The sequence below is a fragment of the Suillus fuscotomentosus genome, assembly GCF_016647785.1.
Source record: "Suillus fuscotomentosus strain FC203 chromosome Unknown F5891scaffold_65, whole genome shotgun sequence".
In the NCBI taxonomy this organism is placed as follows: domain Eukaryota; kingdom Fungi; phylum Basidiomycota; class Agaricomycetes; order Boletales; family Suillaceae; genus Suillus; species Suillus fuscotomentosus.
In genome coordinates, this window is record NW_024539577.1 from 178,862 (window position 1) to 204,501 (window position 25,640).

The following is a 25,640-nucleotide window of genomic DNA, read 5'->3' on the forward strand; positions in this document are numbered from 1 at the left end:
CTATCTTGCTGCTATCCTATCTCTATCTAGATTAGGTCGACGATGCCTCTGCGAGCTGAGATGATGCCGACGACTTTCGCTTCGGAGTCGAGGACTGTACCGCCACGAGTTACGACCAAATCGCTGAGCGTTCCAGAGGGCTTGACTCCCAACAGCTTCTCAAGATTGACTGACGCAAGTGCGAGAGCTTGTTCCTTTGAGATCCTGTCAAAACTCTCAAGGGCAGCCTAATAGCCATACGATGAGCCAGAGACTTGATGAAAGAGAATCTACACACCCATGCTATGTCGAAGCGTGTGTTGCGAGCACTCCACTGCTCCGCGGTACCAATACCAACAGTAACACCATGAGCTAGGAGGGTGGTAATAGCACTCTCATTGGTCAATGGCGGACCAGGCAATCTGGTAGATAATGAGTTTGTGGACACGGTATAATGTATAATCACTGACATCCTCTTTGACTCCCAGACATCAGGGAAGGGACGGGATGGTGTGAGGATGACACCAACTCCCGCCTCACCAAGTTCCTTGGCAAGAAGGTGGGCCTCAGCAGCACCTGAGATAGTAAGCTGAATATCAGTCCCGGTGCGCGTGCGGATCTCTTTCTTCAGCTCGATAAACGAAGCAATGATATCCGCATTCTGGACTTGCACAACCAGGGGTATGGTGCCCTATGAGATATACATCAAGATACATCACAACACATAGAAAGACAGATAGAAATGCACCTTTGCAACCTCAGCAAGTGTGGTGCTACTCTTATCACCCAGCAGTATATTCCTTAGCGCTGCAATTTGCGTGCTAACACTCGGTCCCCGTTTTGAGTGACCAATTTGCACATGCAGTGCTGCAACATCTTGGATGACAGCCCCGTCCTCAAGTTTGTGAGCTGCGCCAGTGCTAAACGCCGTACTCAGTCCCGCAATGAGGCCACCTGAGCTTGGCGCAGTAACACCTGCAGTGACACCTGCGCGGTAGGCGAGGCTTTATTTAGCGTGGATGTGAGTTAGAGCAGAAATAGCGGCAATTCGAGAGACGGCTTACAGCGTGTCGCGCCCAGTAAACTGGAGACCATCCGAAGCCTTAATGAGCTCGCTTCCCGCAAGGATGCTTGGGATAGAACCGGTGAGAGGGTCGAAAACAGTGCCGTCGTGCGTGGAGCTCTCGCCCTGAATCTCGTCCAAACCAAGTGGGGAACCGTAGGAGATAAGTCCAGGACTACGTAAGTCACGGTGAAAGGGAGAATAGGGTTGAAAGTTGGTGATAACGCACGCGATAGACCCGCCCTCAAGGTCGATCCATTCGACATCTTGCGAGGCGAATTCGCTCGCACAAGCTGCAGCACCCCAGCATTGCACCACACCCTTCCTGAGGGCTACCACACCCCGCTCTCCTATGTCAGCCACACTCATCACACCACCCACTCCATCCGGCACATAAATGCTACTGACATTCGCAAACACCACTAAATCTTTTGCCTTTTTCGGCATCAGGGGTGGGAGTCCTTCATACTTGATAGCCGCGGCAGCCTCGAGATCGAAGTTTGGTGCGCGTGGAACCTGTTGGAAGGACACGGGTTTGGAGGCGACGGCGGGCTCAGAAAGTTGGGGGATGCCGTCAATCCAGACTTGTTGCGGCGTTGTACCTAGTGCAAGAGGGTGACTATCCCAAACGACAAGATCTGTGGTTAGAATTAGTCACGATCCCCGATGAAGATGCCGTGAGTGGACCGACCAGCATCATATCCTGGTATTGGAAATATGTCAGCGTGTACTTAATTGTGCAAAAATAGCAGCAAACCTTCACGCACGAATCCAATCCGATGGTCCTGCCCCATAATACGTGCGGGCGTCGACGTCACAGATGCAAGAGCAAGGTTCGCCGGAAGGCCATACAAGTATGCTTGCTGCGCCTCGTATAACAAGAAGCGAGAGTTGAGGACAGGATGGTCACTCTGTACGATATATCAAATCAGGATGGGAGTCAGAGGAGGGAACACAAATGTGCAGACCTTCATCACGACATCGATCCCATTCTCGGCCAGAATACGCGGAGCGAATTCCGACCCGCGGTAAGCCTCACGCTTGTACCGGGCATTCGTAGCGAACAAGGCTGCCGCAGGGGTCTGGCCTGTAAAACACATCAACACAACGAGACGTCAGCAAAGCGAGATCACTATACCATATGCCTGCTTGAGAGTCCCTGGGACGAGGTATGTCTCATGGGCATGGTGGAATGCAGCGATCGGGAATTGGAATTCGTTGGTAAGCTATGGTTCATACCTCATCAGCACCCATAGCAGCACCACACCCACTTCAACGTTACGCACACGGACAAAGTCATCTAGATCAACTGTCTCATAGCAATGCGTGTGAACCTTATATCAAGGAGAGAGATATCAGAATATTCTCTTACACAACAGGAGACACCGAAACATACCTTGACACGCCCGCGCAATACATCGACAAGCGCTTCCCACTGTAGGTTGTCCGGGAACTCGCCGAGGTCTTCCCATTCACCTGCTAGCGCACGAGTGCAATACGCGTCCTGTTGCTCTTTAATTTGCCGAGCAGTGTCATATCTGTGTGTATGAGTGTTGTCATGGGAAGAAAGCCAAGGAGAGGCTGTAAAACGCACGCCTGTCGAAAAGCCCAAAAAGTATCCATACGCGTGTTACCGTATACACGACCTCAAATTCGTATTTGATAAGGACATGTGAGATAAGGAAGAATAAAAACTTACTGGGATTCTCGCCGCACGCGTGTCTGCGATTGAAATAGATGAGTGCATGTGCTTCAAGAAAAAAAAGGACTCACTTCATCTGTCTCCATCTTGGTGGCAAGGTCGGATCAACATGCGTGCCATTGAGAGTATAGGGTGGTTCCAGGAGCATAGATGAGGGAGAACGTTCTGCAGTGGGACGAAGCTTGATAACGAAGGCCTGGCCACCTGTGGGAGATGTTAATAGCACCGTACAGAGGAATCAAAGTGATCGCACCAATGGCATTAGCAGAGCCAGGGAGAACATTTGCGGTAGTTACGCCACCAGATATGCTGAGCCTGTAGGCGTCGTCGTGGGTATTGAGCCCATCAAGGCTGCGGAGCCAGGGTAAGACAGGACCTGCGAAGAAGATGGATCTTTATGCATTACTGAAACGTGAGACGATGTAATACCCTTCAATGAATTAGTATCGCCTGCGCCACTTAGGTATGGGGCACTGTCGACGCCCAGGTGGGAATGAAGGTCGACTATCCTGGGTATAGGATTAGAGAGGAGTGAAATATGTTTGATCATGTGCGCGCCTACCCAGGTGTGACCCAACTTCCGCCTGCATCCAATGTGACCAAGTCCTTAAACTTGTTGAACATACTTGGGCTTGCATGCCCAACAAATTTGATGATACCCTTGTCGAGTAAAATATCCCCCTGCGTGATCTCATGATCGCCAGTCCAGATGGACGCATTTCTAATCAGAGTCGCGTGGGTTCCTTGGACGAAACGGTCTGACTCGGTGCGTTGGTGAAAATTAGAAGGTGGGCCAGGCTTTGCGTGTAGCATGTAGCATTTCTGCAGTATCTGCTCAGCATGAAGGGGAAGCTGAACGGATTGTTTTCCCAGAAACGCAAGCTGGGACAGAGATAAGAGTAAGCTTGCTACGGATATAAAACATAACGTGAGTGCTATTGATGCCATTCTGTGCTTCAGCCTCCATCTTGCCAGCCGCGGAAGGTCGACTGGTGGGGACTCGGAGTAAGTAGGTAGCTTGTCCATCTCGAACAAGGAGATAAACAAGAGCCACGTAATGACAGACGCTAGTTCTTATATTTATATGCTTGCAGTGGATGATAGCGAAGTAAGATTAGCTCGGAAGTCACTAGGTCAGTCCTTGTGGTCATACGGAATCTCGGATGCACGCGGTTGCGTGTCACGGGTCCTACGACATCCGATCATTATGTAATACTGATTTTCAGTCGTTCGAATGACGAGCGTGTCAGCAGCGGCAGGGGGATCTGCTGCCCAAAAAGCTAAACCTCCCGTAGTACAGCCCGGCACAGGCAACAATATCATCATAAATCCCAACCAGGTCAGTGCCTCTTTCAATTTCTTCGACTCAATTTTGATGTAGACAACCTCAGCGCTTGAATCCTGTCCTTGAATGCATTCGCAATGTTGGCAAAGAATTTGGCGATATTGTCCCCGACTTCCAAGTGGGGCGTACTTCCGGCGTGCTCTTCCTCAGGTGCGCTGTCTCGCGTTGCTTATTAATGTCATTGAATTACACCCTTCACATTGGAATAAAGTCTGAAATATCACCGCTTGCACCCCGAGTACATTCATACTCGCATAGAGAAACTTGGACATGCATATAATCTCAGGATTTTGCTTATCATGTGCGATGTTGTAGGTAACTCTCGAACTTCCACCCAGAGCTCTCTAAATTCCTTCACCTAGAGCGAGCATCAAGAGCTAATCCGGGAGCTTACCAAGGTCTTCCCCCTCCCATGACCGTCAATTCTCAACTTCACAACAATCCATGTAGGTCTGTCTCATCAATAACATCACCATCATCGTCGCATGGAGGTATTCGTTCGTAGATCGCGTGATTAATCAGACGACTGAACGCTTCACTTTTGCAGCATCGAAGAAGCAGGGCAGTACATCTCTACACTCAAGCAATTTGAGCACAAGCCACCAGATCTTATCAAGGAGCGCGTGGATAAGGACTACGATGCCGTCCTCCGCACCGCGCTCACCAGCATCAACAAGGTGAACAAAACCGACGTCGAGACGTTGCGCTCGTCACTTGGGGTGTGTCATCTCTGTACCATTTGGATTTGAAACGTACTTAGCTGGTGGGCCAGAGCTTCGCCGACATAGCTCGCGCCCCATCTGATCGCCTTCAGACCTTACCAGGCTTTGGCCCCGTAAAAGTCCGTCGCATCAAAGACGCCTTCGATAAACCATTTCGAAATCGTGCTACCAGCGCTGTATTTTCTGTGGGCTCGCAAGTCACACGGGGCGCTGGCGACGAGGTCGTGTCTACGTCTAATGACGTGACAGAACCTAATGCTGCCTCAGGTTCGAAAACGATATCTGACTCGGCACCTGCACAAAGTGGCAAAGGAAAAGGAAAAGAACCAGCGCAACGCAGCCCAAGCCCAGTGTGGGACATAGAACTTGACCTCGATACTCCTCCGCCTGTCGCATCTTCCGGGCCTCCACTTCCACGTGAGCCGTCGCCAGCATGGGATATCGAGCTTGACCTCAACGATGACTCGGATGACCTGTATGTGGATCCGCGGCTGGCTGCTAAGAAGGGATTCGGGCAGCCTGGGAGTTCATTGGGCTCAGATGAATGAGGCTCATGCGTTGTGGAAAATGCGGTGGATGCGGCCTTACTATTGTTTGTATGCGCTTTTATTACCCATACGATAAAGATTCGAGTAATTGACGTGTCACAAACCGCAAAGAAGCCATTAAGAGCAGACTACAAATACGAAGGAAGGTAGAGGGTACAGAGCATACACGATTTAAAGCTGGTTGACAGCAGATTCATCTACAATAGGCATGCTATAATGGACATAATATGTTACTGCAGCAGGCAAGGAGACGCGGAGTAGCATTGTCGGTAGCTACGTACAGTTAAAAGAAAGCATCACCTGAGTGGAAAACATGACGACGCAAGGGGCATTACGCAGAAGAAGTGGATACGTATAGAATAGGGTTAACATTCCACATGAAGTCGCATGGTGGAAAAGAGAGGCGTGCACGAAACATGTTGGAAAGAGAACAGCAAAAAGAAAGAAAACAGGAGAGTAAACCTAGAATGTGTGACTTAGGTACACTCCGAGAGCTACTTGGGACCGAAGTAATGCTGGATGGTAGCCATCTTTGTCCACCCTGCGGCGGGCTTGAGCGCCTGGCGTTGATAATACACGCGCATCTGAAGGCGATGCATCTCTGCCTTCGTGCGTGAGCGATCTAGGTGCGCCGCACGCGTGTCAACTGCATAAAACCACCGTCAATACTGCGCGAGACTGACTACATACAAAGAATACTCACCAATACGCCCCTGCGTGACCTCTAACACCCGCAGAAGTAGTTCGAGGGGAGCAAGCGGCTTCTGGCTCTTCCGGGGGCTGTCGTCTATCAATGGTTGACGAGAAAGCGATTGGGAAGACAAGTTCTCTTCATGGACGTAGGGTTCGATGTTTGCGAGCGCGACACTGATGATAGCGAAGTAATGCCTGAGGTCCTCGAAGTCTGCGTTTGCGCTTGTTACGTCGAAGAGCTCATCAGAGCCAGGTACAGGTGAAAGTAGAAGGATGAGCGGCTCGAGGGGAGGGAGCGCAGTCCTATGGGTCACGTGGGTCAGTGAAACAAAACCCAGACATGGTAGAAGAGATGCGTACAGAGGGCATACTGTTGGGAAGGAACAGCGCATATGCTAGCCATTGTGCGATGTGACGAGTGCGGCCACTGCCGCTACTAAAGAACGAAACAAAATGGGCTTTGTTAGCTGGCGTAAGCGTAGACGCATGGCTGAGAAGTCGTTGATGGATGGAAAGGTGCTACAAGATGCTCAGATGAATAACGTGTTGGACTTTTGGAATGCGAACTCACAGTTGAGTACATTGATGGTCCAGCAAATGGTGTCAATGGCGAGATGCAAGTTGGCCCTCAGCTCGTTGGAAGTGGTTCTGTCAAGGCCAATAACCACGAGGCTCAATAACACGTTCGGAATATCTTCTGCGACAAGATTTTCCGTTCTGTGAATCATCATGCGTGAGTACGTTATTATCCGTGAAAAAAATAATTGATACCTACCGAGCAGCAATGCCCACTAGCGCTACTAGCTTACTCAAAACACGTGAACGATTTTCAGAACTAATACGCAATGGGTGTACATCCTCACGAATAGTCCAGCGAAGGTCTTTTGCTACATGGCGACATGCACCGAGGTTAACAAGTGCAGTAGCGATATCGGTGAAGCGAAGCGTAGATTTAGATGTGTAGGATGTTGCACTCCACAAACTATGCAGAGCACTGTATGCTGCGCCAGAGAGGCGGGACTCAGCAACGCTGATGGCTAGAGACGCAAAACATGGGTAAGCAAAGACATGAATCATTCGATCAGTGGCAAAACATACCCAGCGCAAAAAGAGGAGAGATAACAAGAGATTTCTCCTCAGGACCTAGAGCGCCAAGCACTCCTGAAGACAGAGTCAAAGCCAGTTGATCGGCAGCTACCCGGAAGATAAGTCTCCAAATCCGGCTTCGATATATGGACGCACCTCCGATCCCGATTAAGTGTTGCAAAAGTGCCAATACGGGATGGTTACTGGCATCCCCAAAGCTCACATTACACTCATCATCGACAACCATCTCATCATCACTCGCGCCCTCCTGCCAGAGCGGCACACCCACAACTTTTTCCTTCGACTGTTTGTTCTCGGTGCTCTTGTCACTGACAAGGATCTTTTCGATCTTTTCGCCTGCCTCACGGCCAAGAATTTTTGTTTCGTATTCGCCCATGAACACATCATCTTCCAGTGGTTCAAGAATGGGGCTGCTCGACTTGCGTTGAGCGTGTTCTTGAATCGCCTGCCATGCGGCACCCTCATCTGCCAAGTTCAGATCATCTTCCAGATCCGCATCCGAATAGATGTGGGCCTGCAAAGCGTCCTCGGCGCGCAGGAATGCAGCACTCCCATTCCCGCGCTTCTCCGCGGCCTTTTTCTCGCGAAGGAGCGCTTCAAGCGGATTGAAGGACTTCTTGAGTTTTGAGGGTCCAGGTGCATTCTTGGTGACGACGATGCTAGGAAGGCGTAGGGGCGGTGCAGGCTTGCTTGTACGGCCAGAGCGGGTGTGTACTTGGGTTCGGGACATCCTGTGGGTGTGAACAGGGGGGCGCGTGGGGGAGGCAGAAGGAGAACGGCGATTGCGGAAATTGTAGGAGGTGGGGGGTTTGGGTGCCGAAGATGGGACACTTGATAGCGGTGAGTCGAATATGCCATCCATACCATCCAGGACAGGAAGATGCAAGCTAAAGAGAATTCGGATTCAGAATATGGTACATTGAAGTGTATGGAATGAGACAGACTTCTTGCCCTTGCCCTTCTTATCGGGAATGAGAGTCATATTTTCGAGGTCATCGTCACTACTCTCATCGAGCTCGCGGAACTTGTAGGTTTTCTCCTCATCGCTCAGGGAGCTTTCGGCAAATGCTTTTGCTTTGATATTTGCAATGAGCTGCACAGCCTTGCCTGCTTTATCAGACACGGGCGTGGCAGGAAGTTGTGGGACACCTGCGGTGTCAGGCGGGGAGGGCAGTGACGCAGAGGGTTGAAGGGGCGTCTCAGGAGGTGCACTATGCAAGGGCGTGATAGAACGCAAGTACGCGTCGTCATTTGATGGGGAAGTAACAGGTACCGGCAGGCCTGCGTCCGTTGCACTTGAGTCACAGGGGCTACTGTCATTAACGACAGATGAGGATGGTGATACCAAAGTAGTTTGGCGCCATTTGTGGACTTGTTCATTGACTTGACAGAGAACGCGAGTGTCTAGTACAGGGACGACGAGTTCCATCTCGTCAGATTGGCTACTGTGTATGAGAAGCTTACTAGATGAAGGGGTGTGAGGCCCTGTGAGTGGAGGGGCTTGTATGGATGGTTTCAAAGGAGAGCCTGGTCTCTGGACATAGATAACACCGCTTGGACGTTCACCCTCGGAGTCGCTCTCGAATTTCTTCTTGCGCTTATGAGGCAACCTGGCCTTGGCGGACGAAGACGCGCTCAGGAGGTGAGAAGCGCCGAAATACTGGTCTGGGGAACGAGGACGCTTTTGAGAGACCCTCCTAGGGGTGTTATGTGCTACTTGGCTGCGTGTGATACGAGGCGATGCCGTAGGACCCTTTGGAGTTTGACAAGTAGAAGGACGGGTTCTAGATGCTGTGTGGGGTGGGGAAAGAAGAGTACCGGAACCACTAGAAGTGGACGTGCGCGAAGCGGAGAGCATAGGAGTAGTTATGGTCTGTTTGTTAGAGACTGCCATGGATGTCTCAGGTGATGACTTTGAAGCGTTGCTTTGACGCGAACGTGTGGCCAACGCGACTAGACTAGGCTGAGACGACGACACAACCGACGAACTCGGCACTTGTGCTGGTTTTCGGGTAAAAAAGTCAGTTACCCTCAAATTTCTATTAGGGATCTTCGCTTTCGCGGCTTTTTTCGAAGAATTTTTTGAGCTCATCGTTGTTGTGTCGCGGTAAACTGTAAAGAACGTTTATTGCTCATGCGTATCGGTCACGTGATCCATTCAAAACTATAACCTTCTTTCAATTCAATTGTGGACCCGAACACGCCGAGACTCTCAGACTCTCAGAGATTAATGCGCGATAACGATTAGTGTGTCGCAGACGCTGTATCTTTGCCCAAAACGCTCGAACCTGAGAGACCTCAAGGTTCCTACAGTCCAGTAGTGCGAAATGTCAATATATCACTCGGGACTGTGTACTGATGGGGCTCCAGCTTGCTGTAAATGAATTGTTCATCCCCCATCCAATTTTCGTTCGGTGCTGGAGCAGTTCAGCGCAACAAAATAAAGACCACCAAGGCATGCGGCGCACGGTGGGTTTACCCAGTAGCTTGCCGTTGTGCTAGCTCTCATCTCGAAAAGTGCTTCAGTTCCAACGCACAGAAGGAGCATATTAGGGGTGCGTGCCATTAATGATGTCGAAGCTTGTTGCCTAGTACTATGACTCCCTCCGGCAGGGTCACTGCTGTCCGTGTCCGTTCATGTGCCTAAGGGAAGTCGAACGACGTCGAACACGCGCTTGGCTCTCTTCGGTCCCACGACGAAGTTGTCGATCTAATACACAGTGGACGTTAACGTCATCGTGACGTGATAATAGTTTGTGTTATGAATTTGCGCTGATTGGGTGGCGGAGCTACCATTCCTCAGCGCTCATGATGCATTGATGCATGACGTCGTATTGCCGCCATGAGGAGCGCAATGTGCGGTACGGGCTTGATCTGATCAATCACAACTTGATCGAACGACGTTTTTGTTTACAAGTGGGGTTTGCAAACCAACAGAGGGAATGGAGCTTTGGCGCTGACGTCAAACTGTTCTATGGGTTGTTGTAATCTCACTGGTAGCACACCAATGATCCACGCCTTAGGCCTTAGGTCCAATAGTGATGCATGCTAGAAGGAACGTTTGTCTTCATTCGTCTAGTCTGTCTAAGACTAAATTACATGGAGATATATTACTAGGTCGACACCGAATATTTACCCATAAGACTCTAACAAAAGCAACATTAACAAAATAAGGATAAGTAAGGTGACAGTGAATCATGATTCATATATCATGAACTATCTACATGCATTACCAGATTTGTCCAAATGAGTGAGTGAATGCGAGTGAAATGAGATGAAGAATGTTCATTATATGCAATGCGAGAAGCGGCGAAAGTGCTTGGACTCTATGGAACATGATCTAAAGGGGAAAAAGAACGTCTATGGAAATGGAGGGTGCTCGTCTATAGTGGGCTGTCTGCTATGCGATGGTGATTGTGTGTGCAGCGGCGAAGGCGGTATGGACTGCCGCGGTGATGATGCATTTGATATATGATTGGACCGAGAGGGTGAATAATTTGATTGACTCGTCGAGTACTGCGATTGAGAGTTGGACCGCGAGCGATTTGAGGGTTGAGATTGTTGGATTGACCACCGCCGTGGGAGCAGTGAACCTAGCGTTGTTGACCCTGATTCTTCTGAATAGACACTCTGATGGTCTGTCAAAGTCTGGGAAGGACTATCAGGATATGGTTGGTTGACATCAGGGTCCAGAGGAATGTTCCGCTCCGGCGTGGGATTCCGCGGCCGCCAGTCTTTCTCGTCATTTTCAGCACCCTTCTCCATATCCAAACTACCAGGTGTGGCACCCGGCCGCCGTCTATAGTGTGCCGGGACAAGTCTCATGATGCCCATGTTCACGAGCGTGTTGATAAACATGACAATGACCGCAACCGAAATGATAACAGCTATCACAATGCCGATCACAACGCGAGGTATTGCCCCTAGGTTTAGGCTCTCCAAAAAAGCGATCATGAGACCAGTGCAAAGTACTCTGGTAATCGCCAGGTAAGTTGCAAGGACATCAGCACCTCTTGATTTGTGCGGCCGAAGGACTAATAGAGAGGCAAGGACCATGCATTCTACAACGAGGATTGCGACGATTTGCACGACACCATTGACTTGAGAAAAGGCGATAAAAAGAGCCTTCACGAAAATCGCCAATATCAAGGGAGTAGTCGCGTAAAATCGCTCCAAGCGGTATATGGCGTACAGAGGACCATGAGAAGCTAGGAGATCAGGTTGCATATACAGTTCAGAGGGTGCTGAACGAAGGGCCAGGCGATGTACGAGGACGATAGAATATAAGATGTAGCCAACCACCGCAAGGAACAAAATCACTGAAAGGAATATAGACAACCATGAATCCTTGAGCGTCCACTGATAGAACGCAAATATTGTCACTGGAGTAAATACTATCAGGCACTAGGGTAATGAGTAAGCGGATGTGATGAAATGGAAGCCGAGCCGTACTCACAACGCGCAACAGCCAGGCACGGGCAAATGAAAGATATCGATGATGCCAGTCAGCAATGTACCTTCCTGTCCGTCGTCTGTACCGAGATGTTGCGGCAAGGACGCAATAACCGATGAAGAGGACTGCAAGCAATGTCGCAGCGATCATCAAGACGACCAGGAAGACGGTCATGAAAGAGTTAGCCGTGGCAATGCCAACAGAGTTGACATAGATAGGTACACCGGCCTGTAGGACATTGGCAGATGACGGTGTCACAAGTTGTACATCGCCAGCGGCGGAGAGCTCTTGAACAGAGGCGACGGAGATGTCCGAGACATAATTAGCCGAACTCGTATTGAAAGACGCCCAAAGGTTCTCTGTGCCGATGCCCGCATATTGATCCGAAGAAGCAGAAAAAGTTGATGAAGACATGGCATTGTATGGGCTGAGTTTGCGGTTCACGAGAGCGACCGCAGAACCTCCAGTGGCATCGGCCATGTTGCCTCCGGTGAGGTGACGCATGTTGTTGATGGAAGTCTGAATAGGAGAGGTCGCGGACGCGGGGAATAAACACATCGCCCATGCAAAGTTGGTTGTAAATGCCCGATAGACTGAGGAATAGTTAAGATCCAGGAGTGCTGTTGATGCAGTCCATTGATATAGATAAAGAAGATCGAAAAGACGGAAGGGTGCCAGGGTGCCTGGCGTAAACGAGTAGCAAAACGCAGACAGAAGAGCAAGTAGTGCTAGTGCACCAGTCGCCCATTCCACGGCTACTTGATGTGTTGACCAGCCATTAGAGAGGGTTGCCTGAACACAAGCCTTAAGGACTCCAGTGTTCACTTCTGTGAGGGACAATTGTGCTAACAAGACATGAGCGCAACGTCTAGTCTAATACGGCGAGAACCTACCATATGCCTCAAGATCCGGAATTTGGAAAGCGATGCTGGGGATTTTGTCGGAAACACCAAGGGAGGATGGTATAGGGATGGAGTCGGAACCGGTAAAGTTATACATCGGCAATGGGCACAGGGCACCACTGAACAACGAGCATAAATCGATAGTGAAGTTCACAGGATGCATTCCATAAACGTTCAGCATCACATTGGCAGTCACATTGACGTTGGGATCCTTGAGAGAAAAATGAGGTAAAGCTTTACTGAAGGAGAAAGCCACGTACGACACTCGCTGCGGAGATGTTAAACCATATGGACTGATTCTTTGCAAAGTATGCGATGTCAAACTGCTGAATGAGCAGAGTCTCTGGTGGTGAGCAATAAGTCACGGAAGAAGTGACTGTACGAATGTATCAGGTATATTCCAATTGCAATGCCGTAAGTGAAGACGTACACAGAGAGTCATCTCTAGCAGCTGTCAATGAGGAGAATGTAAGGAGTGCTAGGAATCGCAACCTGGCGATACGGGCGAACATGAGAGACGACGAAAGCACCAACCAGCCAGTGGTGGTAGAGGTAGAAGTGAGGATAGATACACGGGCTGTCGATCCTGTCCAGTCTGTATTTTCAGCTGCGGATCATGATAAAGGATACTCCAAATGAGTTGCATGTTGAAGGCGTGTTGTTTATTATTCCATTGTACTGACCGTTATTGTTGTTGTTGAAAGCTGTGACTACAAATTCTTTTGTTCTCCGTTTGCAACGGAGTTGTGTAGCGAGGTACCTATAGCTTAGCTTGCCGAAAACCAGCGTTAAATGAAAGACAGGGAGAGGTGCTTGTGCAATGGGGGTAGAGAACGTTGTAGAGGCTGCAGCCGCATAAATATTTCCATTGAAATAAATAAAAGTGATTTGGAACGAGTGGCGCTGCTAGGCTTGGCCAAAAGGAAATATAGGGCCACAGCCGAAATCGGGCGAGATTCCATGAGAAGCGTTAGTGGCAGTGCAGCAATTCACACCTACTTCTTAGCGGCCTCATGTTTCCACAGCCGCGGCACGCATCTAATGAGGCGTTTTCCTGTGTTCCTCGTCAACTACGTAGTTGAAGGTGTGGAAAGAGCGCTGCACCATGCGTATATGCGTTAGAACAGCACAGTCTTAAATGCTAAATTCTTATTTCTACAATATATAAGTACGAAACGTTTGATAAACATGCTTATATACACGTGTATGATACGTGCGATAAGCTCCACCGTCACCCCATGTTCACTAATTTCAGTTCAAATAGGCACAGTGGTCATAATTACCTGATTGGTTCGCGCCCCACCATGCAGGGAACAGGTGAGCGGTCCCACCAGCGCCTTGCACCGCAAATGAGAGGATGAACACCATGACTTGAGTGCCTCCGTCGAGGGCTGCATCACTTGATTAGTCAAGGGTCCCGAATGACGTTCCAGAATACTCACCAGCTCCGATGATGTAGTTGTATTTAGCAAACCAGCGAGGGTGGCGCGTACGCAGCCACCATTGCGAGAAGAATGCGATAGCGAAGTAAGAAAGAATGGAGGAATTGATTCCAACACAAAGCCATCCAATAAAGTAGCTGTGAAAAATGTGAGCATGCTCTTAGTAATTCAGGAAAAACTGAACGTACGCGATAACTGGAGTATAAAGATAATCCGCGCGAAGTTTTGGCCAGTACCTGTGGATGACCCAGAACGGAACAGGGATGAAAAGTCCAACTAGGTACGCCCAAGGAACCCATTGGTATCTTTGCCCTGCGGAAAAGAGCTCGTGACTCAGTCCACCCCACGCAATTGCCTGAGAGTTGTATTGCTGAGGTTGTTGGCCGGACCAGATATTGGTTCCTTGGACAGACAACAAGATTTCACGTTGGTTATCTATGATTGAATTCATGATGACTATATGTGCAATGTCAGTTAGTTTTTATGTCATGTAACAAGTGACGTGCGCACAGAAGTTCAAGATGGCACCAAGCAGCGTGCCAAGAATCTGAGCAGTGAATGCAGCACGAGGTGGCAGCTTTGCATCTGTAAATTACGGTCAACACAGATTGCCATGTTCGCCTACGGGGTGAAATATACACACACTGAGCAATCTTGAGGTCGCGGAGTAGTAGTTGGGCTTGGCTGACAGTGTCTGTAACATCGGGTTAGCCGACATGTTCTCGGAACGCAAGACTGATACATACTGTATCCGTATAGAACGAAGTACATATTTGCCACTGTAGCATTTGTCAATCAAACATATTAACGACGAGCAAGGCAATCACCTGGCTTCCCGCTGTGAAGGTAACCACCAATCATCTGGATAAACCTGAATGCGAATTGAGTTATCAAGGATCAAAATTGAATTCAAGGACATACGGCTGGATGATGAGCCCAAATCCTGTAATCGCGCCGAGTGCACCGAAGAACAGAATGGAAATTGTCGCCAGCAAGAGCGAGATAATGAGACCCCACCTTCACTGCTAATCAGCCTAGACCACATTTCCGATCACAGCTACTCACCATGGCAAAGTCGAATTGCTCTTGTATATAACCACCAAGGAAACGACGAAAGACAAGAGGAAAACGACAAAGTACCAGCTATTGGGAGCATCGGGGTACTGTTACAGAGATGTTCATGTTTGAAAGCTGAATGCGCAGAGATGAAAAACTAACCTTCAGCATTTGCTTGTAGTGGGGATCGATATTTTCATCATCGACGTCTTGCTTCCGCATTCCGTCTGCTTTCCAGAACTTCCAGTCAAAATTCGCCCATATTTGTTTGACGCCTGCCGGAGTCATCCAGCTCCATGCAGAGCGCAAGTCATCCCGGTTCCAGAGGAGAAGATGGGTAAACGTGGCCGCCAAACCCTAGGATTTCAAACTGTCAGTCCGCAGTGTTACCAACGTTTGGCGAACTTGCCAAATTTGAGGTCAGCAAGTAGACTATCCAAGTGCTGGAATAATAAGGTAGGCCTTGTTCAGCGAGGAGTGTGGGGTCGACTTCATAGTTGGCATTGAGAATAAGTGTTTGATCGTACTGTGTTCCGTTTTCATAGAACAAGAGTTGAGAAAGCTGTGGGGAGTTGGCGTCAATGTTCTGCCGTTTAATGTGAATGTAAACTAACGAATGGGAAGTTCTGGGCCATCCAGATGTTCTTGTAATACACAGCAACAAACACGACCCTAAACGTAAGTCAATGCAAGGTCTTGAATCAGGGCGGGGGGATCGCACATGCAAAGAATGTAGCCCAGGAGATTCGAGAACTGTTCAAGAAATATGTAAGGCGTCTGGCTCGCGGACTTGGAAAAAGGTCATACCTGTGCTTTGAGCGGGATCGTCATAGGGTTCACCCCGCCAGAGATATACTGTGGCAGATCCCGTCAATGACATAATCCACTTTCAAAGTTCGCATTCACACTCACTTGCCAGTCAAAGCAGATAGACAGGAGTCCCAGACCCTCGTTTCCGTTGCTGCCACCAAACACTCGCGAGACGGCAGCATTGTTCGGAGCTGCAAGACAGATGATGGAGAACCCGGTCAGAAGCGGGAATATCCATTCTGGGAAAAGCTCCCAAATGAAGATACTGAGTCGATCAGCATGTTTGATCATTGTCGGTTTTAATATCAAACTTACGCAGCAAACACCATGTAAAAGACTCTGAGCTTCTTCCGCGCTTCCATCCCGCCCTCGTAGAGAGCATCGAACATGGACAACAATGGTAGCACAGTAGGATATAACATCTTTGATGGATACAACAGGATGCCTGGTAGAGGTATGTAAACACGAGTTCGATAAGAGATTCAATTATGGACATACCTCTCATCATGCCACCAATTCCATAACTAAGAACTTTGTTAGCGCCCGCTTGAACTTGAAGAAACATTCTCGTACCCAAGAAGTTGAGAAGAGAAGAGCAGGAAAATCGAAGCAGCGGGATTGGGCGTGATGTTGTAATACAATCTTTAGCAGAGATAAGTAAATTCCGTCAATATGAGTAATGGTCACTGACCGCTGGACAGCAAGAACTTCGGTACCTAAGGCGGAGTTGGCAGAAGCGCTTGCCATAATCACAATGAAAGCATTTTCTTTCTTGTTGAATGGTCCCTGAGAAAGATATTTAGAATAAAGCAACGGACGTGGGTAAATTGCTTTACAGGGTTCAGGTAGCGCAGGAATCCGCGGCGAGGAATAAAAGTCTCCATGAAGACGCCCAGGACATAAGATACGACTGCAAGGAACATCAATGACACTAAAACCGTTTGCTGTGACAATGATGTTAAGAGCATATAAAGTTGGCATGCTTGTTCTACTACGCACGGGCTTGAAATAATAGATTTCCGCTATAGATTGACATTGATGAGTATCATAGTGGATAAAAAAAATTCAAAGAAGCTCACCGAGTACTCCACCAAAGGCTGAGAGGCCAAGACCAATAAAGAAGGAACGGAATGTCCACGGGTTCAGAGAAGGATCGTCGTCCACGGAGATGACGTGCGTAGCAATGTCACGTTCATCGGAGAGCACGCCTTCCTCGCTGTTAGCATCGACTGTTGCAGTTTCGACGTCGCCTTTGTCATCGAACGATTTGTCACTAGTGCTAAGAGCTTTCTCGCTGGGCACATCGTGCCCGCTGATCGCTCCTTCAGCGGTCAAGCTCATCGTAGCAAGACAGTAGTACTGCACAAACTGCACGAGAAGCTTTAGCACAACTATATGTATTTACCTGAAATGCAGATAAGCGACTATTCTCGTAACTGGAAGACCAATTGTTCGGTACGGTCATGGCTATGGGACCCGTGTATAGACATGTAGTGCGCGTGGAGTCCTGAGCGTGTCTCGTGTGAGAGATAAGAGGGTGCCTTGGAGTATAGCAGAAATAAACTTTTTCGGCATTTTGCACCTCCAAAAGTACAGGCCTGGGGGAACTTACCATTGAGCAGCTACTAAATTGGCTTCATAGTGGCAGAGCATTGCGTTTTCATGTCTTCCCGGCAGGATTGCTCCGGCTCATGCACCGTGAGTGAGTCGGTTATACCGGCGGCCGGACCATGCTATCTCGCACGGAACCAATTCGACCATTCTCACTTCAGGAGGCGGCGCATGTGCATAGCGGGTGAGTTGCACATTGTATTTGTCATAAACCGCATGCTCCAGCAAGGACCCACTCTATATTTCAAATTTTTAGGGAACAGTACCTTAAGCTCGTCTCTTGCCGTCTTTGCGCCTGGTTTTCCACGCTCGCATACGCATGGACAGTTGCGCTGAGGACATGAAACGTGTGAACGAGTTGGTCCAGGCATGTTATTCTTTTGAGCGTGCTCATCCGACAGACTTATTTTCAATTACAATGTTACCCGAAATGCAGTGGCATAGCAACAAAGAAGGGATCGACAACAGCCAAATGACACAGAGTTCAATCACGGTGTTAAGCAAAAGAACGACCTCTCCATAACCGTCCGCCATTCTCTTCTTGCTCCCAACGCAATAACTCATGCTCATCCCAAACCTTGTCCGACAGATCTCCAACCTCCTTTAAAAATTTATCGCCGCGAAACGTAATCGGGAGGAAGTCATTGTGCACGGGGTGCCTGTGGATATAGGACTAGTTAAACGATACTTTAGCGAGCATTCCGGAAGTGTTGACGCACCGAAAACTTGGGTTATAATTATAACCTTCTGCATAGCCAAGCTCCTTCATGAGGGCTGTCGGAGCATTACGGGCCACCATGGGCACAGGCATTGTCGGGTCTAACTTTGCCGCTACCTCCGCTCGGTTGTATGCCTCGTACGCGCGAGTACATTTCGGCGCTTCTGATAAATAACCTACGCAGTGTGCTAGATTGATTCGGCACTCGGGCATACCAATAACCTGGCAAGCTTGAAGAGCTGCCATTGCCTGGAAATGCTCGATTGGGATTTGCCTTGAGTGATTTGTTGACATACCAAAGGAAGGGCATGCGCATCAGCCAACCCGATATCTTCGCTTGCACAGACTACCAATCTTCTCGCGATATACAACGGGTCCTCCCCTCCTGTCAGCATCCGTGCTAACCAGTACATGGCAGCACTACCCTGGCTACCGCGAATGCTCTTGTGGAGCGCTGAAATCATGTCGTAGTGGCTCTCCCCTACACGATCGTAAGAAGCAGAGACACTTCGGCGTAATGATGCGAGAAGGGCATGTTCATCTCTATCTGGTTTAGAAGCCAGAACAAGCTCTAATAAAGATAACGCAGTCCGTGCATCTCCCATAGAAAGAGTTACAATGGAAGAGATGACACGGTCTGTGAGTTGAGCGTACGACAGAGGTGGACCATCGCAACTAATAGGCCCCTGCGAGGACTGAGACTGAGACCGAGACAGCGAATTTTGCGATGTCACGGGTTCTGTACCCACCGGCGGACTAGCCGCTCTTTCAGTTCCTGGCCGTTCACAGTCACGAGGGGAGGATGCCAAGACTCGCTCTACAGCACTAGAGATAATACCTCGGATATCATCATCTGTTAAGCGCTCAAGTACTAACACTCTGCAAAAGTTGGTGCTTGAAATGAAACATCACATCTTTACTCACCTGCAGCGACTCAGCAAGGCGCCTGTCAGCCTGAATGACGGGTTCTCGGTTGTCGCTCCGATCATCTTCCATTTTGTTAATAGTCAACAAGTCTTCATTGTATTACATACTTGTATTTGGCCTTGCTCAATACATGGAAGGAAGACATCCTATTTATTCGCTTCAGAATCATCCGCGAATGTATTCAGAAGAATAGTACCTGTTGTGCCTTGTTGAATCGATGTACCTCGTCCAGAAACAGTATTGTTTTTCTGGCATAAGCCAAGTCAACGAAGTGAAATGCGACAGAAGTTCTGCCTTACCTTCCAGTCAATGAAAGAGTTGCTTTAGCCTCTTCGAGCACTGCGCGAACATCGTTCGTACCAGAAGAAGTAGCGCTTAGCTCCCTGAAATTGCAGTCCACGTGCCGTGCCAACAATCTTGCCAAAGTGGTCTTCCCACAGCTCGAGGCGTGTCAATAATAATTCAATGATGACATAGTTAGATTCCTTCACCCAGGTGGTCCCCATAATATAAGACTACCAATAATACCACTGTCCAACATACTCATCAGAAGAGACTCAGGGCCAGTTAAGTGCTTCTGCCCGAAAAATTCATCCAGGCATTTTGGGCGAAGCCTTTCCGCAAGAGGCACGGAAGACTTGAAGTTAGAGGGCGTGTCCTTGAAGCGTTTGCTCGACAGTGATGACACCTGAAACTTTCGTTTCTTGGAGGTTGTGGGCGTGTCTTGAGTCATCGATGGAGGTACTAAAGGGTCGTCAGCTAGAGTGCCGGTGTGCTTGTCACGAGTCTGGCTGAATATTGGTGCCAGCTTCTTGAGTGCCGTGTTTTTGGGCCGAGATGAGGGTTCTCCTTGAGGTGCCACGTGAATACTACAGCCGCTGTCCAGATGTTTATTGATGTTCTCCTCCAAAACAGGCTGCAGACATATTGGACTTGCAATAAAGTGTCAGTAGTATGATACTTGAGGTAAATCAAATGACTGACCAAGATACTGAAGACGGAAGCCTTGGTCGTCGGTGTGAGCACATGGGATGGCAAATACGGTGGCGCACCTGAAAGCATGTGATCGTTCAGAGCAGGGGTAAGTCAAATCTATCAGCTTTGATACGCTAATCAAAATTTTGACAGAGTTCTACGCGTACGAAAATATTGAAGCTGAATAACAAGATTTTGTCAAGTGCATGTTAGTAATAGGTCTGTTTATATAAATTCGTTTATTGTTTATCAACGGTGTCACGGGTCCTAGCTCTCGCGTGAAGCATTACAATATTTGTTCTAGATCATGGGTTATTATGCAACTCATTCTTGTTGGTTGATTTGCATATCCCAAGCTAACGATGCCAGCCATCGATGCCAACGGTATTCCTGCATCAGAGGTGCGACCTTATCATGTTCTCATAACTGGCTTTGGTGTGAGTTGCCTTGGAGCCTTCCTTGCTCTCACCCTTTCAAACGCGCGCCTAACTGTCAGCGAACCTAGCCATTCTCTCGCTATGCGGTCAATCCATCATGGCTGGCCGTCAAGCCACTTCACAACACCGTTTTGACCATCGATTTGCTTGATGAAACCGCTATAGTTGATGATCAAAACCCTACGGCCGAAGCAAATGGCTTTACCCAGGAAACACGCGAGATTTATCTATCTACTCTTCAAGTCCCCGTAACATATGAAGATGTTCTTGCCATTGTACCCGGACTGCACGCGCGACCACCTGTTCTTCCTCCTTCTGCAGATCCTGACCTCCCAGACATCATATTGCCAGCAGATGGATTCGATCTCATCTTTCACGTAGGTGTCGCTGGGAGAGGACCACTGCGAATGGAGAGGGTTGGACATAAGTTTGGCTACAACATGAAGGATGCCACTGGTAGTTATGCGCCGATCGTACGCGTGACGCGTGACGAAACCTCTAACTCCAATCGCGGTCAATCAGAACCTTCGGAGATGGAGAGGATGGAAAGAGCACGCCTAAGTGAATACCTCATTGAACCACCTGTTGATGGTACAGAACCACCTAAGCGTGGATTTGGAAAAGGATACGAGTCCTTCTCCGAGGAGATTTTCACAGAAATTGATGTCGAGAAGCTCGTGCATCACCTCAAAAAGTCGGGTGTCGAGGTGAGAGTGATCTGCTTGTATCTTTTCAGGAATATTGACATGATTTGGGAAGCAAATATATTCGTCCCTGGATGCAGGACACTATCTTTGCGACTTCATATATTACTGCTCACTAGCCGAGAGTAAACGAGCAAGCGGGAAGGCTGATAAATTGACCACTAAAGTCATTTTCCTGCATTGTCCACCTGTTGATCAACCTCTGAGCACAGAAGAGGTAACGGAAGCCATCAAGAAGTCTGTCATTTGGTTGTGTGGGACTGCAGCAAAGTCTGTGATTCCATCTACTTAATTAACATACCGTAACAGCAGTACCAGGGAACTCGGCAACGTTGCATAGTTGACATGGGACTTTGGAGTACTATGTAAATACCGAGGATGTATACGATCTCTGCACCAGTACACGTGGAATGTAGAAATGATCACTAGACAGGGGTGTTGTTCGCATCGGGGACAATTAGAAATCATGATTGTAATCTGCATTTCGTAGTGGAGCACGATTGACTGATCTTATACCACAATCTCCAAAACTGTAGCCATGTCCATGCATATTTTCGGTCAACAGGTAGGCTCTGGCAGCTTGATGCTTTTGCACATCGTGTGATATCTGATGTTCTGCAGGCAACAGAGGAGAAAGCTGAAAATGCTCGTCTATCTTCTTTCGTCGGCGCCCTCGCTCTCGGCGACCTCGTGAAATCAACGCTTGGGCCAAAAGGCATGAATAAGATTCTGCAGTCGGCATCTTCAGGAGATATTCAGGTGACCAATGACGGTGCAACGATCCTGAAGTCCATCCAGCTCGACAACGCAGCCGCCAAGATCCTCGTCAACATCTCAAAAGTCCAAGACGACGAAGTCGGAGATGGAACAACGAGCGTGTGTGTGCTAGCAGCAGAGCTGCTGAGGGAAGCAGAGAAGTTGATTGCAATCAAAATACACCCTCAGACGATTGTGGAGGGGTACCGGGTCGCAAGCATTGCTGCGCTTGCGGCACTGGAGAATGCAGCGGTCGATCACGCGTATGTTTTCGCGTTTTTTGGTGTTGCTCTCTGATTGCTTACGCGCACGACTTGGTTTGCGCCCTCAAATAGCTCCGATGTTGCCCAGTTCCGCCAGGATCTTTTCAACATCGCCCGTACGACCTTGTCATCAAAAGTCTTATCACAAGAAAAAGATTACTTTGCAAACCTAGCTGTAGATGCCGTGCTTCGATTAAAGGTATGTTGTAAACGCTGTATATGACACTAGCTCTGACTGTCTTCTAGGGGTCAACAGATCTGGAGCACATTCAGGTCATCAAAAAGGTCGGAGGCAAACTCACAGACTCATACCTTGACGAAGGTCTGCCGAAAGACGCAATGAATCTTACTCATCTCACAACCGTAACTCATACAGGTTTCATTCTCGACAAAACCATTGCTGTGAACTCCCCTAAACGGATGGAGAACGCAAAAATTCTGATTGCCAACACCTGTACGTGTGGGTTCAACTCGCATTGATCTGGAACTGAAGCCCAGTTCCTCAAAAGCAATGGATACTGATAAGATCAAGATCTTTGGAGCCAGAGTGAAAGTTGACTCCACCGGAAAACTTGCTGAGCTTGAACGGGCTGAACGGGTACAAGCACACTTTTATGGCTTTCTCAATTTCTAACCACACATTATAGGAGAAAATGAAAGCCAAAGTCGACGCGATCGCCGCACATGGTATCAATTGCTTTGTCAATCGACAGCTCATCTACAATTACCCCGAGTCTCTCTTGGCAGAGAAAGGTATCATGGTGATTGAGCACGCCGATTTTGAGGGTGTTGAGCGGCTATCACTCGTCACTGGTGGTGAAATCGCAAGCACGTTCGAAAAACCAGATCTTGTGAAGCTTGGGAAGTGCGATTTGATCGAGGAAATCATCATCGGCGAGGATAAGGTTGGCGTCATTATCTCATTGATTGATGATTTGAGCTGATCATGATTTACAGCTTATAAAATTCTCTGGTGTTGCTGCGGGCGAAGCTTGTACTGTTGTGCTTCGTGGTTCAACCAATCAGATGGTTGACGAGGCCGAGCGCTCGTTACATGATGCACTTTCTGTCTTATCGCAAACAGTCAAAGAGACCCGCATTGTCCTGGGCGGTGGATGTTCCGAGATGTTAATGAGCTGCGCTGTGGAGGAGGCCGCGCGGAAGGTCAAGGGCAAGAAGGCAATAGCTGCCGAGGCATTCAGCCGTGCTCTGAGGCAAATACCGACTATCCTCGCAGACAATGCTGGCTATGATTCGAGCGATCTCGTTGCCAGGCTGAGAGCCGCACATTATGAGGGACAGTCAGATGCCGGGCTCGGTATGATCGTGTACTTTCAGGCGTGGATTTCGAACTTATAGGATCTTCAGATATGAACCAGGGCACCATTGGCTCGATGAGACAATTAGGTGTCACGGAGAGCTATAAGCTGAAGCGGCAGGTTGTGCTCAGCGCAAGCGAGGCAGCAGAGATGATAATAAGGTATGTAATGTACCATCCGGACCACGATCTGTTATTTAACTTTGAATGTCAACAGGGTGGATGATATTCTACGTGCATCCCCTCGGAGGCGTGAAGCAGTATGAGTAGAGTAATACTATTATCACGTTTGATAACTCTAGCAGCAATACCTTAGTATACTTCACAAGTGGCATGTAGAGACCCTTTTTCAAGTTATGATGCAGCGCAGCTATAGTACAAACAATCTTCCCAATGAACTGCTGCCGCACATCACTGAATAGTCAGCGACTATATTGAGCCCTAGTGCTATATATATGACTCAGTCATGGCGTCATACTGAGCCTAGATTGCGACATGGTCAATCATTTATACATGGGGAATCGGGAGTCCGGTCACGGAGAGCTGGATATAACACAGTGAGTCACTGAAGCTATTCTACTTATTCCTCCACTAGTACTGAAATGTCAACGAACATTACTTTCCATCCAGGTGTGTTCTTGGAACGCCTTTTATCCATAAGTAAAATACTAAGGTTCATAGGATCTGTTGATGCCCAAGAACGCGTTGACTTGCTTAAACAGACGGGCGTCACTATCTGGCTGACTGGACTCAGTGCTAGTGGGAAGGTCTGCTACTGTCTCATCTTACCACTGGTGCTCTGATTCCTTCGCAGTCGACGATAGCATGTGCTCTCGAGCAACATCTACTCCACCTACACAAATTCACCTATCGGTTAGATGGAGACAACGTTCGCTTAGGGCTCAATAAGGACCTTGGTTTCGACGAGAGGTCTCGGGTAGAAAATATCAGGCGCATAGGCGAGGTACTACATCAGGAGTCCAGGACTATGAGCACGTCCTTACCTTTATTTGAAGGTCTCCAAACTATTCGCGGATTCTGCTTGCATCGCGATCACAGCTTTTATATCGCCCTACAGAACAGATCGACAGATAGCCCGCGAACTTCATGAGAAAGGAGGCCTCGGGTTCATTGAAGTGTTTGTTGATGCTCCTCTCAGTGTAGTTGAACAGCGTGATCCGAAAGGGCTCTATAAAGCAGCCCGTGCAGGAACAATAAAGGGTAAGTCACCACCACGACATCCATCTCTCCAAGACGAAGGCACTTACACATTTTATATATAGACTTCACTGGCATATCTGCGCCGTACGAAGCTCCCGAGAAACCTGATATACACATCAAGACAGACGAATGCGATGTAACCAAAGCAGTCGAGGTCATCATTGAATACCTCACCAAGCATAATTATATTTCGTAGGTACCAAGGATAGTAAAAAGGGGTCCATACCAAGTCCGTATAGTCCGTATACCTACCTATTACTGGCTATAATGTGAGGATATCTAGATGATCAAATTCTGAAAACTAGCTGGACTCTAGGACGATATCAGTTACAGAATCCCATTTCCATGCGTCCATGTCTTGCGTAAAAGGATCTCTTTCAATAGCACCTTCTTCCTGCTCTTCCGCTATAGAGTCCCCTGCGGCTTGTTCGAGCATCGTTGTAAAACCAACTTCGATTATAGACAACCATTTTGTTAAATCATTGACAGACCGTACCAACTGCACATTCGTGGCGTCATGACTCATGATATTACAGAGATCCAGTGGCAATACCTGAGGCCCGACAGTCGCCAATTGTGCTGATAGACCAGAGTGAGATAATGAAGCAGAGTGAGAAAGGTTAGAAGGCCCGGAGGGAGAATAGCTTCGTGCAAGTGTAAGGGAAGCGCTGGAAGCATTCGCGGCAGGAAGGGAGCCAAGACTGACGGAGCTCTTTTCACTTGTCGTCGCGGGTGATCCAAGTCCGCTAGGAGAATGTACATAAGAGCTTTTATTGTGGATAAGGGCCATGGGCGAAGGCGGGAGCAAATCTGTTAGACCCAACTGGTGCTCCGACGTGATGGTAGGCACCTAGAACGACATGAGCGAACAATTAGATGATATACTGT

At 48.5% G+C, this 25,640-nt stretch overlaps 9 protein-coding genes across 9 annotated transcripts; 4 read left to right on the top strand and 5 right to left on the bottom strand.

The window, feature by feature from the left end:
* Positions 1 to 26: 26 nt before the first annotated feature.
* On the bottom strand, positions 27 to 3,770 carry F5891DRAFT_1194077 (carbohydrate esterase family 9 protein; the record flags this gene model as incomplete). The annotated part of the gene is made up of 18 exons (XM_041367877.1): positions 27 to 227; positions 278 to 401; positions 450 to 670; positions 728 to 983; positions 1,044 to 1,217; positions 1,272 to 1,680; positions 1,734 to 1,745; positions 1,800 to 1,953; positions 2,011 to 2,129; positions 2,181 to 2,268; positions 2,329 to 2,376; positions 2,439 to 2,580; positions 2,637 to 2,688; positions 2,742 to 2,764; positions 2,816 to 2,948; positions 2,998 to 3,120; positions 3,174 to 3,253; positions 3,307 to 3,770. The coding sequence occupies 18 exons, from the start codon at positions 3,768 to 3,770 to the stop codon at positions 27 to 29; spliced, it is 2,823 nt and encodes a 940-aa protein (XP_041221128.1).
* A 205-nt stretch (positions 3,771 to 3,975) lies between these two features.
* F5891DRAFT_662661 (restriction endonuclease type II-like protein) lies at positions 3,976 to 5,548 on the top strand (the record flags this gene model as incomplete). Its single annotated transcript, XM_041372686.1, has 7 exons — positions 3,976 to 4,083; positions 4,136 to 4,239; positions 4,301 to 4,400; positions 4,452 to 4,487; positions 4,540 to 4,580; positions 4,637 to 4,808; positions 4,862 to 5,548. 7 exons carry the CDS (start codon positions 3,979 to 3,981, stop codon positions 5,357 to 5,359), a joined length of 1,056 nt encoding a protein of 351 aa, XP_041221129.1. The 3' UTR covers positions 5,360 to 5,548.
* A 305-nt stretch (positions 5,549 to 5,853) lies between these two features.
* F5891DRAFT_1194079 (uncharacterized protein) lies at positions 5,854 to 9,251 on the bottom strand (the record flags this gene model as incomplete). Its single annotated transcript, XM_041367878.1, has 8 exons — positions 5,854 to 6,005; positions 6,063 to 6,355; positions 6,393 to 6,571; positions 6,634 to 6,769; positions 6,828 to 7,089; positions 7,151 to 7,246; positions 7,295 to 8,046; positions 8,104 to 9,251. 8 exons carry the CDS (start codon positions 9,249 to 9,251, stop codon positions 5,854 to 5,856), a joined length of 3,018 nt encoding a protein of 1,005 aa, XP_041221130.1.
* Positions 9,252 to 10,208: 957 nt separating this feature from the next.
* On the bottom strand, positions 10,209 to 13,424 carry F5891DRAFT_1058028 (uncharacterized protein). The gene is made up of 5 exons (XM_041362772.1): positions 12,945 to 13,424; positions 12,775 to 12,890; positions 12,506 to 12,725; positions 11,616 to 12,457; positions 10,209 to 11,563 (listed from the first exon to the last, which is right to left on the bottom strand). Exons 1-5 carry the CDS (start codon positions 13,024 to 13,026, stop codon positions 10,520 to 10,522), a joined length of 2,304 nt encoding a protein of 767 aa, XP_041221131.1. The 5' UTR covers positions 13,027 to 13,424; the 3' UTR covers positions 10,209 to 10,519.
* Positions 13,425 to 13,662: 238 nt separating this feature from the next.
* On the bottom strand, positions 13,663 to 17,604 carry F5891DRAFT_1165877 (OPT oligopeptide transporter protein-domain-containing protein). The gene is made up of 23 exons (XM_041365406.1): positions 17,435 to 17,604; positions 16,902 to 17,385; positions 16,822 to 16,844; positions 16,659 to 16,766; positions 16,514 to 16,608; positions 16,396 to 16,464; positions 16,321 to 16,346; positions 16,138 to 16,267; positions 15,925 to 16,087; positions 15,820 to 15,867; positions 15,734 to 15,765; positions 15,627 to 15,684; positions 15,422 to 15,574; positions 15,175 to 15,369; positions 15,022 to 15,119; positions 14,878 to 14,973; positions 14,784 to 14,827; positions 14,703 to 14,735; positions 14,600 to 14,650; positions 14,467 to 14,541; positions 14,145 to 14,412; positions 13,957 to 14,093; positions 13,663 to 13,905 (listed from the first exon to the last, which is right to left on the bottom strand). The coding sequence occupies exons 2-23, from the start codon at positions 17,161 to 17,163 to the stop codon at positions 13,766 to 13,768; spliced, it is 2,304 nt and encodes a 767-aa protein (XP_041221132.1). The 5' UTR covers positions 17,164 to 17,385; positions 17,435 to 17,604; the 3' UTR covers positions 13,663 to 13,765.
* A 250-nt stretch (positions 17,605 to 17,854) lies between these two features.
* Positions 17,855 to 20,246, bottom strand: F5891DRAFT_1058034 (P-loop containing nucleoside triphosphate hydrolase protein). Its single transcript, XM_041362773.1, has 10 exons — positions 20,131 to 20,246; positions 20,063 to 20,069; positions 19,570 to 20,010; positions 19,378 to 19,518; positions 19,275 to 19,326; positions 19,186 to 19,224; positions 19,076 to 19,140; positions 18,448 to 19,030; positions 18,153 to 18,400; positions 17,855 to 18,092 (listed from the first exon to the last, which is right to left on the bottom strand). Exons 1-10 carry the CDS (start codon positions 20,138 to 20,140, stop codon positions 17,930 to 17,932), a joined length of 1,749 nt encoding a protein of 582 aa, XP_041221133.1. The 5' UTR covers positions 20,141 to 20,246; the 3' UTR covers positions 17,855 to 17,929.
* A 136-nt stretch (positions 20,247 to 20,382) lies between these two features.
* Positions 20,383 to 21,797, top strand: F5891DRAFT_1058044 (uncharacterized protein). Its single transcript, XM_041362774.1, has 3 exons — positions 20,383 to 20,490; positions 20,559 to 21,197; positions 21,250 to 21,797. Exons 1-3 carry the CDS (start codon positions 20,416 to 20,418, stop codon positions 21,484 to 21,486), a joined length of 951 nt encoding a protein of 316 aa, XP_041221134.1. The 5' UTR covers positions 20,383 to 20,415; the 3' UTR covers positions 21,487 to 21,797.
* F5891DRAFT_1058045 (chaperonin Cpn60/TCP-1 family) lies at positions 21,690 to 23,945 on the top strand. The gene is made up of 10 exons (XM_041362775.1): positions 21,690 to 21,759; positions 21,816 to 22,213; positions 22,286 to 22,412; positions 22,460 to 22,535; positions 22,590 to 22,667; positions 22,723 to 22,811; positions 22,861 to 23,118; positions 23,171 to 23,531; positions 23,582 to 23,693; positions 23,749 to 23,945. The coding sequence occupies exons 1-10, from the start codon at positions 21,733 to 21,735 to the stop codon at positions 23,795 to 23,797; spliced, it is 1,575 nt and encodes a 524-aa protein (XP_041221135.1). The 5' UTR covers positions 21,690 to 21,732; the 3' UTR covers positions 23,798 to 23,945.
* Positions 23,946 to 24,133: 188 nt separating this feature from the next.
* On the top strand, positions 24,134 to 24,948 carry F5891DRAFT_959911 (adenylylsulfate kinase; the record flags this gene model as incomplete). The annotated part of the gene is made up of 5 exons (XM_041375690.1): positions 24,134 to 24,161; positions 24,213 to 24,298; positions 24,346 to 24,495; positions 24,548 to 24,752; positions 24,815 to 24,948. The coding sequence occupies 5 exons, from the start codon at positions 24,134 to 24,136 to the stop codon at positions 24,946 to 24,948; spliced, it is 603 nt and encodes a 200-aa protein (XP_041221136.1).
* Between the last annotated feature and the right edge of the window lie 692 nt (positions 24,949 to 25,640).

Excerpts from the sequence above, each read along its gene's own strand:
- F5891DRAFT_1058045 (XM_041362775.1), top strand. The coding sequence starts at position 21,733 with ATGTCCATGCATATTTTCGGTCAACAG. Across the intron at positions 21,760-21,815 it reads TGCATATTTTCGGTCAACAG|GCAACAGAGGAGAAAGCTGA; the intron begins GTAGGCTCTGGC and ends GATGTTCTGCAG. Across the intron at positions 22,812-22,860 it reads AGCTTGAACGGGCTGAACGG|GAGAAAATGAAAGCCAAAGT; the intron begins GTACAAGCACAC and ends CACACATTATAG.
- F5891DRAFT_1058034 (XM_041362773.1), bottom strand. Across the intron at positions 19,327-19,377 it reads ACTCTTTCATTGACTGGAAG|AAAAACAATACTGTTTCTGG; the intron begins GTAAGGCAGAAC and ends GGCTTATGCCAG. Across the intron at positions 19,031-19,075 it reads GCCTTGCTGAGTCGCTGCAG|AGTGTTAGTACTTGAGCGCT; the intron begins GTGAGTAAAGAT and ends CAACTTTTGCAG.
- F5891DRAFT_1165877 (XM_041365406.1), bottom strand. The coding sequence starts at position 17,163 with ATGAGCTTGACCGCTGAAGGAGCGATCAGCGGGCACGATGTGCCCAGC. Across the intron at positions 16,609-16,658 it reads TCCTGCGCTACCTGAACCCT|GGACCATTCAACAAGAAAGA; the intron begins GTAAAGCAATTT and ends TATCTTTCTCAG. Across the intron at positions 14,413-14,466 it reads TGGTGCCATCTTGAACTTCT|TCATCATGAATTCAATCATA; the intron begins GTGCGCACGTCA and ends TTGCACATATAG.
- F5891DRAFT_1058028 (XM_041362772.1), bottom strand. The coding sequence starts at position 13,026 with ATGTTCGCCCGTATCGCCAGGTTGCGATTCCTAGCACTCCTTACATTC. Across the intron at positions 12,891-12,944 it reads TGCTAGAGATGACTCTCTGT|TCACTTCTTCCGTGACTTAT; the intron begins GTACGTCTTCAC and ends ACATTCGTACAG. Across the intron at positions 11,564-11,615 it reads GTGCCTGGCTGTTGCGCGTT|TGCCTGATAGTATTTACTCC; the intron begins GTGAGTACGGCT and ends TCATTACCCTAG.
- F5891DRAFT_1058044 (XM_041362774.1), top strand. The coding sequence starts at position 20,416 with ATGCCAGCCATCGATGCCAACGGTATTCCTGCATCAGAGGTGCGACCT. Across the intron at positions 20,491-20,558 it reads TTCTCATAACTGGCTTTGGT|CCATTCTCTCGCTATGCGGT; the intron begins GTGAGTTGCCTT and ends CAGCGAACCTAG. Across the intron at positions 21,198-21,249 it reads TCAAAAAGTCGGGTGTCGAG|CAAATATATTCGTCCCTGGA; the intron begins GTGAGAGTGATC and ends TGATTTGGGAAG.